This window comes from Anser anser (genome assembly GCF_964211835.1).
Source record: "Anser anser genome assembly, chromosome: 2".
Lineage (NCBI taxonomy): Eukaryota > Metazoa > Chordata > Aves > Anseriformes > Anatidae > Anser > Anser anser.
In genome coordinates, this window is record NC_139721.1 from 78,010,506 (window position 1) to 78,022,974 (window position 12,469).

Sequence of the window (12,469 nt, forward strand, 5' to 3'; positions counted from 1 at the left end):
CAGTAATCTGTTCTCAAAATTCTTTGAACTTTAAGGTGCTGACTTTGACTCCCCCCGCATCTTGCTTCTAACAACAGTATGGTCATGCCTTAGGAGTTCTTGTACAATGGTGTTTAGGGATATATACTTTTGTAGTGAATTCCACAGGACATAAAATACAGACAATCTCTAACAACCAGGTTTATGTAATTCAAATAAATGTCATCTAAGAGAACACTGAAGGAGCAAGGTTTAAAGATGAAAGCACTGCTCACCCACGTAAGCTACTGCTTGTGTATTTGAATGAGAAGCGGCTGGTACGTGCAGTAGCCCTTATCTGCAAACCCTGAATAGGATCAGCTAGCAACTCTGATCAAGGTCATACAGCAAAGCCTCTTCATAAAGTTTAGTGGCATAGGGGAATCCAGATGGATTGGCATTCTCAAGACTAATGTCATTCTCATGCATTCTCACTTAGCTATCTGGAAGGAAGGATTGTCCAAGTTTTTATAAGGTACAGCTTAACTTCAGCTCTCCATTTAAAGAACATCTGCACAGCCACTTTTAGTTTGTTAGGTCTTTTCCCCACTCCATCCCCTGTCCCTTACCTAAGAAGATAAAAAACAATCCATGACAGTCTCAAAACAGATGCAGAAACAAAGTTAAAACAATTACCTGAGAAGTCCTTTCTGATGATTAGTCTAGTTATAACAAGTAACTTGCTTTATTTTATATAAACCCCTAAAATTCCTAATATCTAAATCCCAAAAGTTTAGCACAAGAAACATACTTCAGCAGATATCTGCTCGTTAAGCAGAATAAAGGGGATATTCTTAAGTCCATTTTAACACTTACCTAAACCCAGAAACATCACACCACCAATGTGAAGCAACAAATAGGAAGTAAAAAAAAAATAAAAAATAAATAAAAGTCTTCTAACTATGATAGTATATAACCATATATATTTAAGCAGAAGATAACAAAAAATCAGAAGTCAGAGATGCCTTGGGTCTTTGAAGCAATAGACTCAGAAAAAACATTTTGACTATTGCCAACTTCTCCACTACAGAGTGAGTGCAGTGTGTCTGCAGACTCTAAACAGCATGAATGTTATTTAGTATGCCAGCCGTACTTGCTCAAGTTAAAACTTGTTCCTGAACACAGTTTATCCAGCAAGTAATGTATTTGGTTGTCAGAACATTGTGCATCACTGAGTTTCAACACACACTGATGAAAGTCTTATGGGTGAGCGAAACATGAAATTTACTGAGAAGTTCAATAGTAAAAGAGTCAAAAAGAATGAGGTCTATTGTCAATTTACTGTCTTATCTGAAATGTATTTAACCAACACAATAGTCCCCCATCTCTCCTGTAACACACTAAGATGCTTTATATTGTTCACAGACTTCACTTGAAAAGTGAACTGCAAAGCATTTTCTTACGCTTTCCAAGCAACTTGAGTTTTCAACAAGCAGACACCTTCTCATTCTCTCCTCTCCAAAAAGCACACACCCTACAGAATTAGGGCAGTCACCTCAACTGACTCTTAAATGTCAAATATCAGGCAGAGCTTTCCAATGTTCGTTATAACATCATGTTAACAAAAGAAGAGTTTGTTCAAACAACCAGCTTTTATGATTAGTCTAGGGGTCTTAAAGACCACTATATTTTATTATTGTTTTTCAGTACTATGCATGTGCATTCAAAATTCAATTCCCTTTTTACAAGGACAAGAGTTAAGTTAAATTTCAGTTTTCCTTGGTGGCAAAGCCCACCCTTGTTTTGTTGGCAGATCCAGCAGCAAGCTGTTCATTGTACCACTGTAACATTTGTGAAATTATAACATTGCCATACCACTGTAACAATCTGGACAAGATATAAGTACCAGTACTAAAGGCATAAATATGTCTGAGTGCAAACTTGCCTTTCACAATGAATCGTGCACCTAAGCCTTGGCTGATACCCTACCAATTAACTGTAAGACCAGTTGCACAAAAAAAAAAAAAAAAAAAAAGCTATTTCACCTGATAAATACCTATCCCAAATGCTTTTTTGCTTTAAAAGACATAGTTTATCCATTTTTTTTTATAATTAGAATATTTTATGAAATGAACATCATCCACTTATGTCATTTTAAAATGTATATTTGCCACCCACCCACCTTCAATTCAAGCATTTTTTTCAAGCTGTATGGTTACTAGTCTGGACCTAATCCAAAGTTCAGTTTTCCTTACCTTTATAACTCTGCCAATGCTCTGTTTCCAAAGTTGCTTTCTTCCAGCTCTAAACATTGTACTATTTGATATAAACATCAAGTACTATTTTTCAACACTAAGCCTTAAACTGTGGTGCAAGCTTCTTCATTCATCATTTTGCTCTCTCCCCCCAACCTTTTGTTCATCTTTGTTTCATTCCTTTTCTTTAGGAACACCAAAAAAGACCTAGAAAATACAGTGAAGACCTAAAAAGCTAGCAACTATTAAGCTTAGCTCTGCATCTATTTTTTCCTTAATTCAGCTGCAATGTGCATTTAAATTACTTCAAGACTAAATTGGACAACTTGAGAAACTAGAGGGCTCTAACCACCAGAATTTACTGCCTACAGATTAGGAGTTGAAAATCATTGCTACCAACCTCAGTGTTGTTAAGGTGATATTGTTTATATACAAACACCACTCGACACAATCCATCATGCTCAAGGGCAACATAACCATTTGCAAAAGTCAGTTTAATAGCTGCTTATTTGATTTGTGTTTAGCCTTCTTAAGTAACGCTCATGTCAACAGACACCTTTGTTTCCTTGTCGCAGGTGACTGGTTAAATATATAGCAACAGCTGTCAAGCAGCTTTCAAATAGCTATTACCTACCAACTACTGAACTACCCAGGTTTCTATTCATATATTTTATACAAGCACATTCACTCTCGGTTATTTTTCAGTTGTGCGATAGTTGCTTAATAGAGCAATTTTTCTTCAACAATGAACAGTTTTTTTCTTTTTAAAATAACCTTAATTTTTTCAACTTCAGTGACAGAATCCAATCCGATGTCCCCTTGAAAATGCCAAGAGAAACAAGCTCATGATCCAATATTAGGAACAGGAAAAACAAGACACTTTTTACAGCTATTTCAGGCTTAGAATGCTCCTAAATATTTTTGCCTCCATTGATATCAACATGAATTGTATCTCCAATCACTTGACAACCTCAGTGTTGATAAAAATCTCATGAGTAAAAGACATTTTCCCCACGTTATCTGATTTTTCATACAATTTTCCCCACCTACTACTATCAAATCTGATTATATATATATGTGTGTGTGTTTGAAAAACTGAAAAGAATTGCATTTACAGCCTCTCTTAAAAATTAAACATACTAGTGAATATTACACAATGAGTTAATTCTGGATATATTTCAGAACACTAAAGAGTGTTTTTAATTTGTAAAAATTTAGATTTTTTTTTCAGTATTTAATAAACCTTTTATATATATATATATATTATTAGCAATCCCCAACCAGGCCTTTAATTTAAAAAATGCATTTTCCCCCTAGATGTTTTAGGAGGTAAGATCCATGGTGAAGCCACATTGGTTTTTTAGTAATGTAATATATACATTAAGGTGGATATACAATCTTGTATTGTAACTCAACATTCTCAGAATAATTTTAATATGCCACGTATCTCTGGATAGCCATGACTACGTTCAACACTCTACAAAATGTCTGTTTGGGGTAAATCAACACTATACAGGTCAGTAAAACCAGGAAGTGAAGAATCAATTGAATTAGTAAAAAAAGTTTTCAGATGAAAACATTTAGTTGTCATATTATTTGATAATTTATGCAAGTTCATTTCACTATGTCAAGAATTTTTGGATGGTGCCGTACTGCGGAGCTCCAAGGAGTTTCTTTCCTTATGGGTAATTACAGGTAGTGGTTAGCTGCCATCTAGTGGTTGAAAGCCTTGCGTACATTGCTTTTATGCTGTTCTTTCACAAGACCACAGATAGGGCCACGATGACAGTATTTGGCGATTGAAATACAAACGGAGTTGCCCCTTACAAATCAGAGATGAAAATCTACCCTGAATGAAAGTGGAACTTAAAGAAAAGCTCATCATCCTCTGATGAATTATTTTAATATAACTACAATGAAAACAATCAAAAGTAAAGGTGAACTTTCTTGTGGTGCCTGAACTGCTTTCGAAAATCAAATAACACTGAGGTTTTAATAACTTTAACTGAGGCAGGGATTTTTTTTTAACTGCTTTGCTTTCAGCCTATCATAGCTGAAAGATACAATTTCTCCTAAGTTAGAAATCCCTTGAACCTTCTTGTTTGATGAGGAAAAAGATATGACTAAGGTTTTAAGCTGTAAATAATGTCATCTTGCTGCCCAACAGGCCTTTTATGGTGAAAGATGGCACTGCTTAAAGAATTTAACTACCATGTAGCACATCCTAGTGTAATTCTCTGCTCTGCTTTATGCAAAACATTAGTTCTCCAGTTCTCTGCTTGCCTATTTCATGCTCTGCTAGGAAAATAAAAATAAAAATTAAAAATAAAAAAAAAGATAGCACAAATACTGAATATATAAATAGACAGATATATATCAATATACAAAATAAATTAATTAACCTTCTGTTTACCAAGATAGACAGGATGTTTGGGTCTTATTTATTAATTAATTATATTGTTTTTATTATATTAGATATATTATATATAATATATATTATATTGTATATACTATTATATAAATATATTAAATGATTAATTAAAAATATAAAAGTAAAAAAATAATTAATTTTAAAAGTTACAAATTAAGAGACAGCATTCTGGGGACAGAAAATTTTAGTTCAAATAACCATGCAAGTAATTTATTTTCCATTTTAATGAGCTACAGAATCTGACACCTTCTCTGCCCTTTTCTATTACCAGTTATTTGGACATTGTGCCCATTATTTTCAGTCAGAGTAAGGTATGGATCAAAGGCAAAAATACTCTGCCTCATGTTCTTCAAGTGTCCCCAGCATTGCTCAGGTGCTCACAGTATCCCATGCAGTGCAGACTAGAGAGAGTGATAAATTCTCAACATGTAAGTTAAGACTGGGAGAGAAACAAAGTCCAGATTCATTGGAAGATGGGGAAACAGCTGAAACGAAGGGAGTGCTTGTTGAAGAAACAAGTTAAGGAAAATCTATAGCTCTTACCCTTGAAAAAGAAGATCGGGGGTTGTTTTTAAACCCAGCCTGAGGAAAAGCTAGCAGGCATTAAAGAGCACATGGTTTCAAACACATCTGCTTGAATTAAGTGCCAGAAACCCTACATCTTCAAGGCACATGATAGAGCAGAGGCTGCCACCTGTCACATTGGAAATCATAGCAAAAGGCTGGAAAAGGTATTGTCCTTTTGAACAGGTGGAAGGAAATAGAAAACCAAACAGGAAACCAAAACAAGTGCATACCTGTTTACACCTAAGCTCAAGAAGTCCTATAAAAATGCTGGGGAAAACTGGAATGTGGTCTCTGAATGGAGACATCGCTAGAATAGCACTAGAAACTCGGTATAAGGAAGGTATCACTGGCACATTGCACCATACATCTAGCTATTTATGATACAGGAAAGATGAAAAAGCCTACACCAGTGTAAAAGAGCTCAGTGTTCAAACAGTTTAACAAGGCAACCAACCAGAGCCTAACAGAGTGAAGTTTCAGTAGTCACAAATAAAATAGACATAGCGTAGGATGTTGGTGACAGGTTGATTAGGAAGGAATTATTGACTGTGACATGCTAGTAGTGATCACAGACAAGCCTGTGGCAGGGAACAGTATCAGCAGGAAACCTCAGGGGGTCTCCACATACACTAGGGAAATACCATCATGCTACTTCAAAATGAGGAACCACTGAAAAAAAAAAGAAGGTAAAGAGAAGCAGTCAAAAGAATAAAATGTTTGTAGACAGCCGGCAAACTATTTAAGAACACTGGAAATGCAGAGCAACTGCACAGCTTCTACCAGAAACACTTGAGGAACCACTAGCAAGCCAACACAGATAAATGATAAAGTAAAAGCACGAAGGCATCCTCCAAAAAGCTGGAGTAACACTGATATAAAGAAAATCCAGGTGAATTAAAGTCTGGAAACTTAAAGGAAAATGCAATGAGGCAAGGTGAAGCAATGTGATATGCAATGAATACAACAGCTAATAATAGATACAGAAACCTGAACTTTGACTTGGATCCTGACTTAATTCTTCAAATTTGCTTCAACAGGAGTGGATAAAAAATAAATACAAAGTATTGCCGGAAGGCAATATAAGATTACTAGGTTTATATACATTTTTGATGCAGAAGAGTTCAATATTTCCTTCATAGGAACCACCCACACTCCCACTTAAATAGTAACACTTTGTGGCTAGACAATGATATAAGCTGATAAAGAAAGAAAGAGACAAAGAAAGAAAGAAAATTAAAAAAATCAATGGTAAGTAATGATTTAGATATTTAGTCACCCAAAAATTCTAAAGGAAAGCAAATCCGAAAGAGCAGAACTACTTAAAGTGACATGCAATTTGCATCAATATCAAGAGGACTAGACAGTGGCTTATAAAATGTACATGTTCAGGGTCGCAAAGCTGAATGAGAAAAAAAAAAGATGAGAAAGACAGACAAGGTAAAATGGCAGAAATTATAATGAAGAAGAGAATTAAGGACCAGGTAATTAAATTAATTTCCCAAGAAATTTTCCCAAGGAAAAGTCAACAAGGTTTTTGTAAAAGAGAGAAACACTCATCAGGATCTGCTGAGGTTCACTGAAGGGGTTAATAAGAATTTGTGTAAAGAAGATTGATCTAAATGACCTGGATTTGCAAAAAGCTTTCAGAAAGATCCATTGTCAAATGCTTTTAAGAAAAGCATAAGGGAAATGACCCTTCAGCAAAAAAAAAGAAATCAACTAAATAGTGGGAAGGAAAGGACAGGAATAAAATGAACACTGAGTCATTACAGAAACAGCAGGTCACCAGTGGAGCTCTCCAGGCATCTGCGCTGTTCAACATATTCGGGTGGAAAAGGCAAAAGCTGTGACAGTGACAAAGCCTCATGATGAAACCAAGTTATTCAAGGTAATAAGGATGACCACAAGAATTACAGAACCTTCCAAGACTGAACAACTATTTGTGAAAGTGGCAGATGAAAATTCGTTGTAGATAAACACAAAAAGAATAATCCTGATTTCATATGTAAAGTGAATGTCTCTGGTCATCACTACCATGAAGTCTGTTTCTACCTTTCTAAATAACAGGCTAAGATAGAGAAAGTACTTAATAATACTTAAAGTACTTTAAGATTTTAATTTAAAAATAAAATTTTAAATTTTAAAAATACTTAAGAAGTTTATTTTAAGTAAAGTACTTAAAGTACTTTACTTTACTTAAGTAAAGTACTCCTGACTTAAAGAAAGTAATTATCATCCTAGGTAAGGGTTCAGTTACAGGTATGACATCACATGAATGGAAAACCAGGCCCCATCTGTCAACGCAGGATTAAGGTTGTACTTTACTCTTTGTCTTTCCAGTTCTAGCTTTGTTCAACTGTGCCAAAAAGGAAGCCGTGAATACTCACTGCTTACTAGATACCAAAGAAAAGAACTTTGAGTTTTGAGTTGGTTTGGGTTTGGACAGGGTTTTTTCCTGCTCAGTTTCACAAGGTGGGTGGAGCTGCAGTTTGAAAGAGTTTAGCTTTGATAAATTCTCCCCAGTAGTTTAAATACAGAAAAAAATGAAAGTTTCTTTTAGTAAGCCAGCACTATTTTTACCCTAGTAGTCTCCGTATTTTCCTTTTTAAACACTAAGCAGCACCTTGTGCATTTGAGATGCAGAAACTTAGATCAACAGCAAGTACAATTTTCAGTAATTCAAGCACTCAAAACCCGACTGCTACTGCCAGAAGAATCATTTGATGAGATCCTACCCCAAGACAGCTGAAACTGAAAAGTTGACTACATTTAATCATTTATGGATCCATCTCACTGCATGCGATGCTGTAGTGGAGTTATTTTAGCTATTTGTTTTTCTGAGAAGATGACAAGTTATGAAACGGGGATATTAGGATAGTAGGGTCCAAAACGATTAGTCTAGCATAGCTGAACATATATTCTTCTTTTCACAGAAGGCTGAAATCTTATGTGGTTTGAGAATATCCTATATGTGCTGTAGCACTGAGATGAATGTTAGGCCATCTTCAAGGTGAAACCTTGCTTGTCCAAGAAAATAAAGCATAAGGGTATTCCTGTGTCTTGTGCCATCTGCATATATCCGCTTCTGTTCAGAAACAAGTTTTACAGCAATGACCACAGAATTTGTTACAGGACTGCCAACAGTCACCTGTGTCTCAAGGAAAGAACGATTTAAGCTGCCATGTCTTAGACACAAGCATATCAAATAAAAGTATGACAAATTAAGCTGCCTGAGCAACCATTACCTTGCATTGTATTACTGATCATTAGATTTGGTTTCCAGTTCCACACCAGACCTAACTATTGCTTTCCTGTTACCTCTAGCTCCAGAATAAAATGGTTTTCAGTGAAGGATAGAACAAAATAGATTTAGATAAGATTTAGAAGAGACTTGCTCACTCTTCAATATAAACAGCTCCTGCAATAGAAGAGCTACACAATATCCCATAAATAATGTACACGAAAAGCAGCAGTGGCAGAGAGAGATTCTATTGATAGCAAAAGGCAAACACTGGACAACATTTCCACCAAAATCATCATGGGGCTAGAAAAGTCATGAAATCAAGACAGTCTCAGTCTCAGTGTAAAACTTCATACTGAAGTTCTCCAGCCTGCCTAGCTTGTCTGGATTTCCTTTCCTTGTGAGCACCAGTTAAGCGTGCATTCAACAGAGGTCCAGAACTCACCCCAAATTTTGCATCTCTTCCTTACGTTTGTATGGATGGAGCAGCCTATCACATAAGGTTCGCTGCTTGTTTAGCATTTCATGAGAAGGCATTTCTTTCTCTTCTCTTCTTCACGCTACTTCCTCAGGCGAAAAAGAGCTCTGGGGTCCTCATTCTCTCATTCCCACATTTCTGAAGTGGAAATGCAGGCCTCCAGCATAAAATGGGCAGCCAAATCCACAGTCTCTTTTATGGAAGAAGATCCAAAACTTTTACTTGGCTTTTTTAGAAGAGTTCTTAAGGATTACTTCCCTTGAAGGTAACATCTATCAATTAACAATTCAGTCCCAAAGACCTTTCAAGCTACCATAGATCACCTTTCAAATATAAATGCAGTGGTATCTACTTTCCTCTTATAAGCACGCACCATTTCACCTCAATCACAGCAAAAGTTCTTAGGAGTCTATGTCAAAAAAGAAAAAAAAAAGGAGATTCAGGAAGATTTTGGTCAAAGTCAGAAGAATCTCTAACAAACAGAAGTTGTCTATGTGTGTGTATACACATATTTACACACTTATATACACCTATATCTATTAAATATATACATATATTTATATGTATAAATAGCTCACAGCTTCCTATACAGAGACAACACTGTGATACCATCTGCAGTGAAAGTAAAAATGATAGTATTCAGTAGCTGTTGCTTAGCATTAAACAATTAAAAGATTCACTTTTCAAGCTGTTGCATGGCAAATAAATCATCACTGTAATAACAGTTAATGGACTAATTAACTTGTTGCTCACTTAACCTTTGAAATAAAGTTGTTTTTCTTCCCTGCAGGCCCCAACAGGAAGCTAAGGTAGGGTGTTCTTACTCATTAACTTGGCAGCATGTTTTGAATTGAGCATTTTTATAATTAAATCAGAACTGCTATAGTATTAAGTCATGCATTTGAAAAGTAAATTCTAAACTCAAGAGATTCACGCTCATGCAACTCCGTATTTCATTAATTGGTGATAATATATACCTCAGAAGTTCAAAGACCAGTTCTTAGAAGATTTCACTGGTGTATTAGGCATAGTTCAGCTTAGAACCACTGCCAGCAGGGCAGGCTAAATGTCTTTTTTTTCCTTCCATACTACCAAAAGGGAATCTCTCCTGGGGTCAGACTGCACCGATTAACCCACACTGAGTAAATCCTGAAGTTTAGCCTGATTTTTAGCTCTAGTTGCATACAGAATCTTGCTTTTGCTTAGTATTATTACCACTTCCTTTATAATGTAATGACCAAGCCACCTGTGGGCATATAATAGAGACATATTGATAGAGAAATATTAGTTATAACATAAATTGATTTGAATGCTGTCAAATCCCTGTGAGATCTAAGTTATAATAATACTTAATGTTTGACCTCCTTTCCAGTTGCCTATAGAATGTTTTGGAGTTTTTATCAAACTGCAGTTAGGTCCCCTTTCCAAGGGGAAAAATTCTAACTCTTACAGTTTTAATATGCTGTACTGCAGATATTCTACCCAGAACTTCAAAGGTTCTCCCACCAGCCTGAATTCACACTGAGCAAATCTACAATTCCTACAGATCACTATGCATACTTTGCAGGAAAAATGCAGTCAGCGTTCTTGTTGACTCCTAAGAAAGGGATTCCCTTTTCTGTTTCTCAAAAGGCCTAAAATTATGTATGTTTTTCATACAAGCAATTACGCCTACACAGATGAATAACTAGCATTACCAGAACACCAGATTCAAAGAGCAACACTGGAAGTGTGTCAGACAGCCATCAAATGTGTGGTTTTTATAACAGGTTTGGGTTGTTTTTCCTTTCCACAACTGGGATTAAATAGTCTGTTCAACCCATACAGGATTCCAAGTCCTTCACATGTTATTTTACTACATCACTGAGTCACCTTGTTATTTTAGCAGTAACTATCTCCAGAGGAGGAAAAAAAGAAAACATTATTGAAACAACAAAGCACCTGACTCTGCCTTACTGTTTGCTATCTATACAGCTACTAGAAGCTGCTAAATCAAAATTCTGCAACATGGCAATACCCAAGATAGATCACTATTTCTTTGAAACTTGTCAGCAGTCACAACAAAGGTCACGAGCCCTGGAACAGATAATACGGGGAGTGTGGAGAATACAATTCCTGTCTTCATTGTCCTGCAAGGTTTCTCCTTTGTAGACAAAGGGAAGATGCATCCATTCATCTGGATTTCAAAGTCAACAGAATAGCACTTTTAATAAATTAATCTCTGGTAATTTGCTAGCTTTAAAAAGTCTGCATTTTCACATATACATTCTATAGCATCTTGAGTGTTTTTATTTGCTACTCGAGTCCCCAGACTCTGGCCATTTGCATTAGATACAGAGCTTTCACAAATACTTTACTGCAGCTTGCTTATCTCTCTTGATGGAGCAAGGAGCAATCTGCCTACATAGCTCACTACAGACACACCAGTAGTAAGCGTGATATATCATCTCTCATCAGACTGCATGTTCCGCATTACAGCCATCCATTCATTCAGCATTTTTATATTGAAAATATATCTTTACTATTAAAACAGCAAAGCCTCCAAAAGTCAAGGCAAGTATTTCCAAGTCAGGAGGAATTTAAGATAGTTTTTAATTGGTTATAAAGATTCTCTTTGTTCTATGTTCACGAGTCTACATGTAACATTAATATGCAAACTTATGACTATCCAACATGTCTAAGGGGGAACAACAGAGTTGAAACCCAAACACTGAATTCCTGTGTTCATCAAGAGGTCTCAGTAGAGTCACCATAGCCTTCACATCAAGCTCTAAGGGTATGCAACTACCCTACAGTCCTTGAGGATTCCTTGAAGAAGGTATGAAAGTTAGGTTTATTTTAACTACTGTAATAAGAGTTCCGCAACAAGAACAACACTTTAATGCTGAATGAACCTATCAGTAATCTATACAGCAGCAAATACTACACTAGTTGGTCCATGATGACAAAATTTATGTTGGGAACTACTGTACTAGAATGATGGTCACCCACAGCTAAAACTAAACTTGAGTTTTAAGTTTCCAAAAAAAAGTTCCTAATAGACATGCTCACTATCTTCCAAGTTGAATACTAAGCAAGTATCTTAGGTTCTTCACCGAGATGATTGTCGTGCACTGGAACAGGCTCCCCAGGGATGTAGTCATGGCACCAAGCCTGTCAGAGTTTAAGAAGCATTTGGACTGTGCTCTTAGTCATATGGTCTGAATTTCTGGGTAGACCTGTGTGGTGCCAGGAGTTGGACTCAATGATCCTTGTGGGTCCCTTCCAACTCGGGATATTCTATGACTCCATGATTCTATCAGCATCAGCCAAAACTGTATTATCAAAATTCCTTTAGGCTGATGTTGCTTTTCATAGTTCTTGAGTTATACTATTGACTTGCAAGCATTCAATTCTTTTAAAAGCTTTTCCTTCAGGTCTTGTTTCCTGTATGTCATGGCTATCTAGATTTATGCAGATTAGAACTGTACTCCATCAAGAACTCTGCTCCACGTACATTTGTTAATGCTAGCTTCTTCATCCTTCTCCCTGACAGTAAC

The 12,469-nt window shown here is 36.1% G+C and overlaps 1 protein-coding gene across 12 annotated transcripts in view; it reads right to left on the reverse strand.

The window, feature by feature from the left end:
* The window catches only part of DNAH5 (dynein axonemal heavy chain 5), a 151,030-nt gene that overhangs the window by 130,698 nt on the left and 7,863 nt on the right, over positions 1-12,469 (reverse strand). Inside the window, exon 1 of one of the 12 annotated variants that reach the window (XM_083822382.1) lies at positions 2,214-3,305. The exons of 10 other annotated variants lie outside the window; for them this stretch is intronic. Coding sequence is in view for 1 of the 2 variants with exons in the window: in XM_083822379.1 (XP_083678505.1) it covers positions 2,214-2,291 (78 nt within the window). In the remaining variant the exon portion in view is untranslated. Of the gene's footprint in view, positions 1-2,213; positions 3,306-12,469 lie in introns of those variants that run through there. One more of the 12 variants, XM_083822379.1, reaches the window with a different exon arrangement.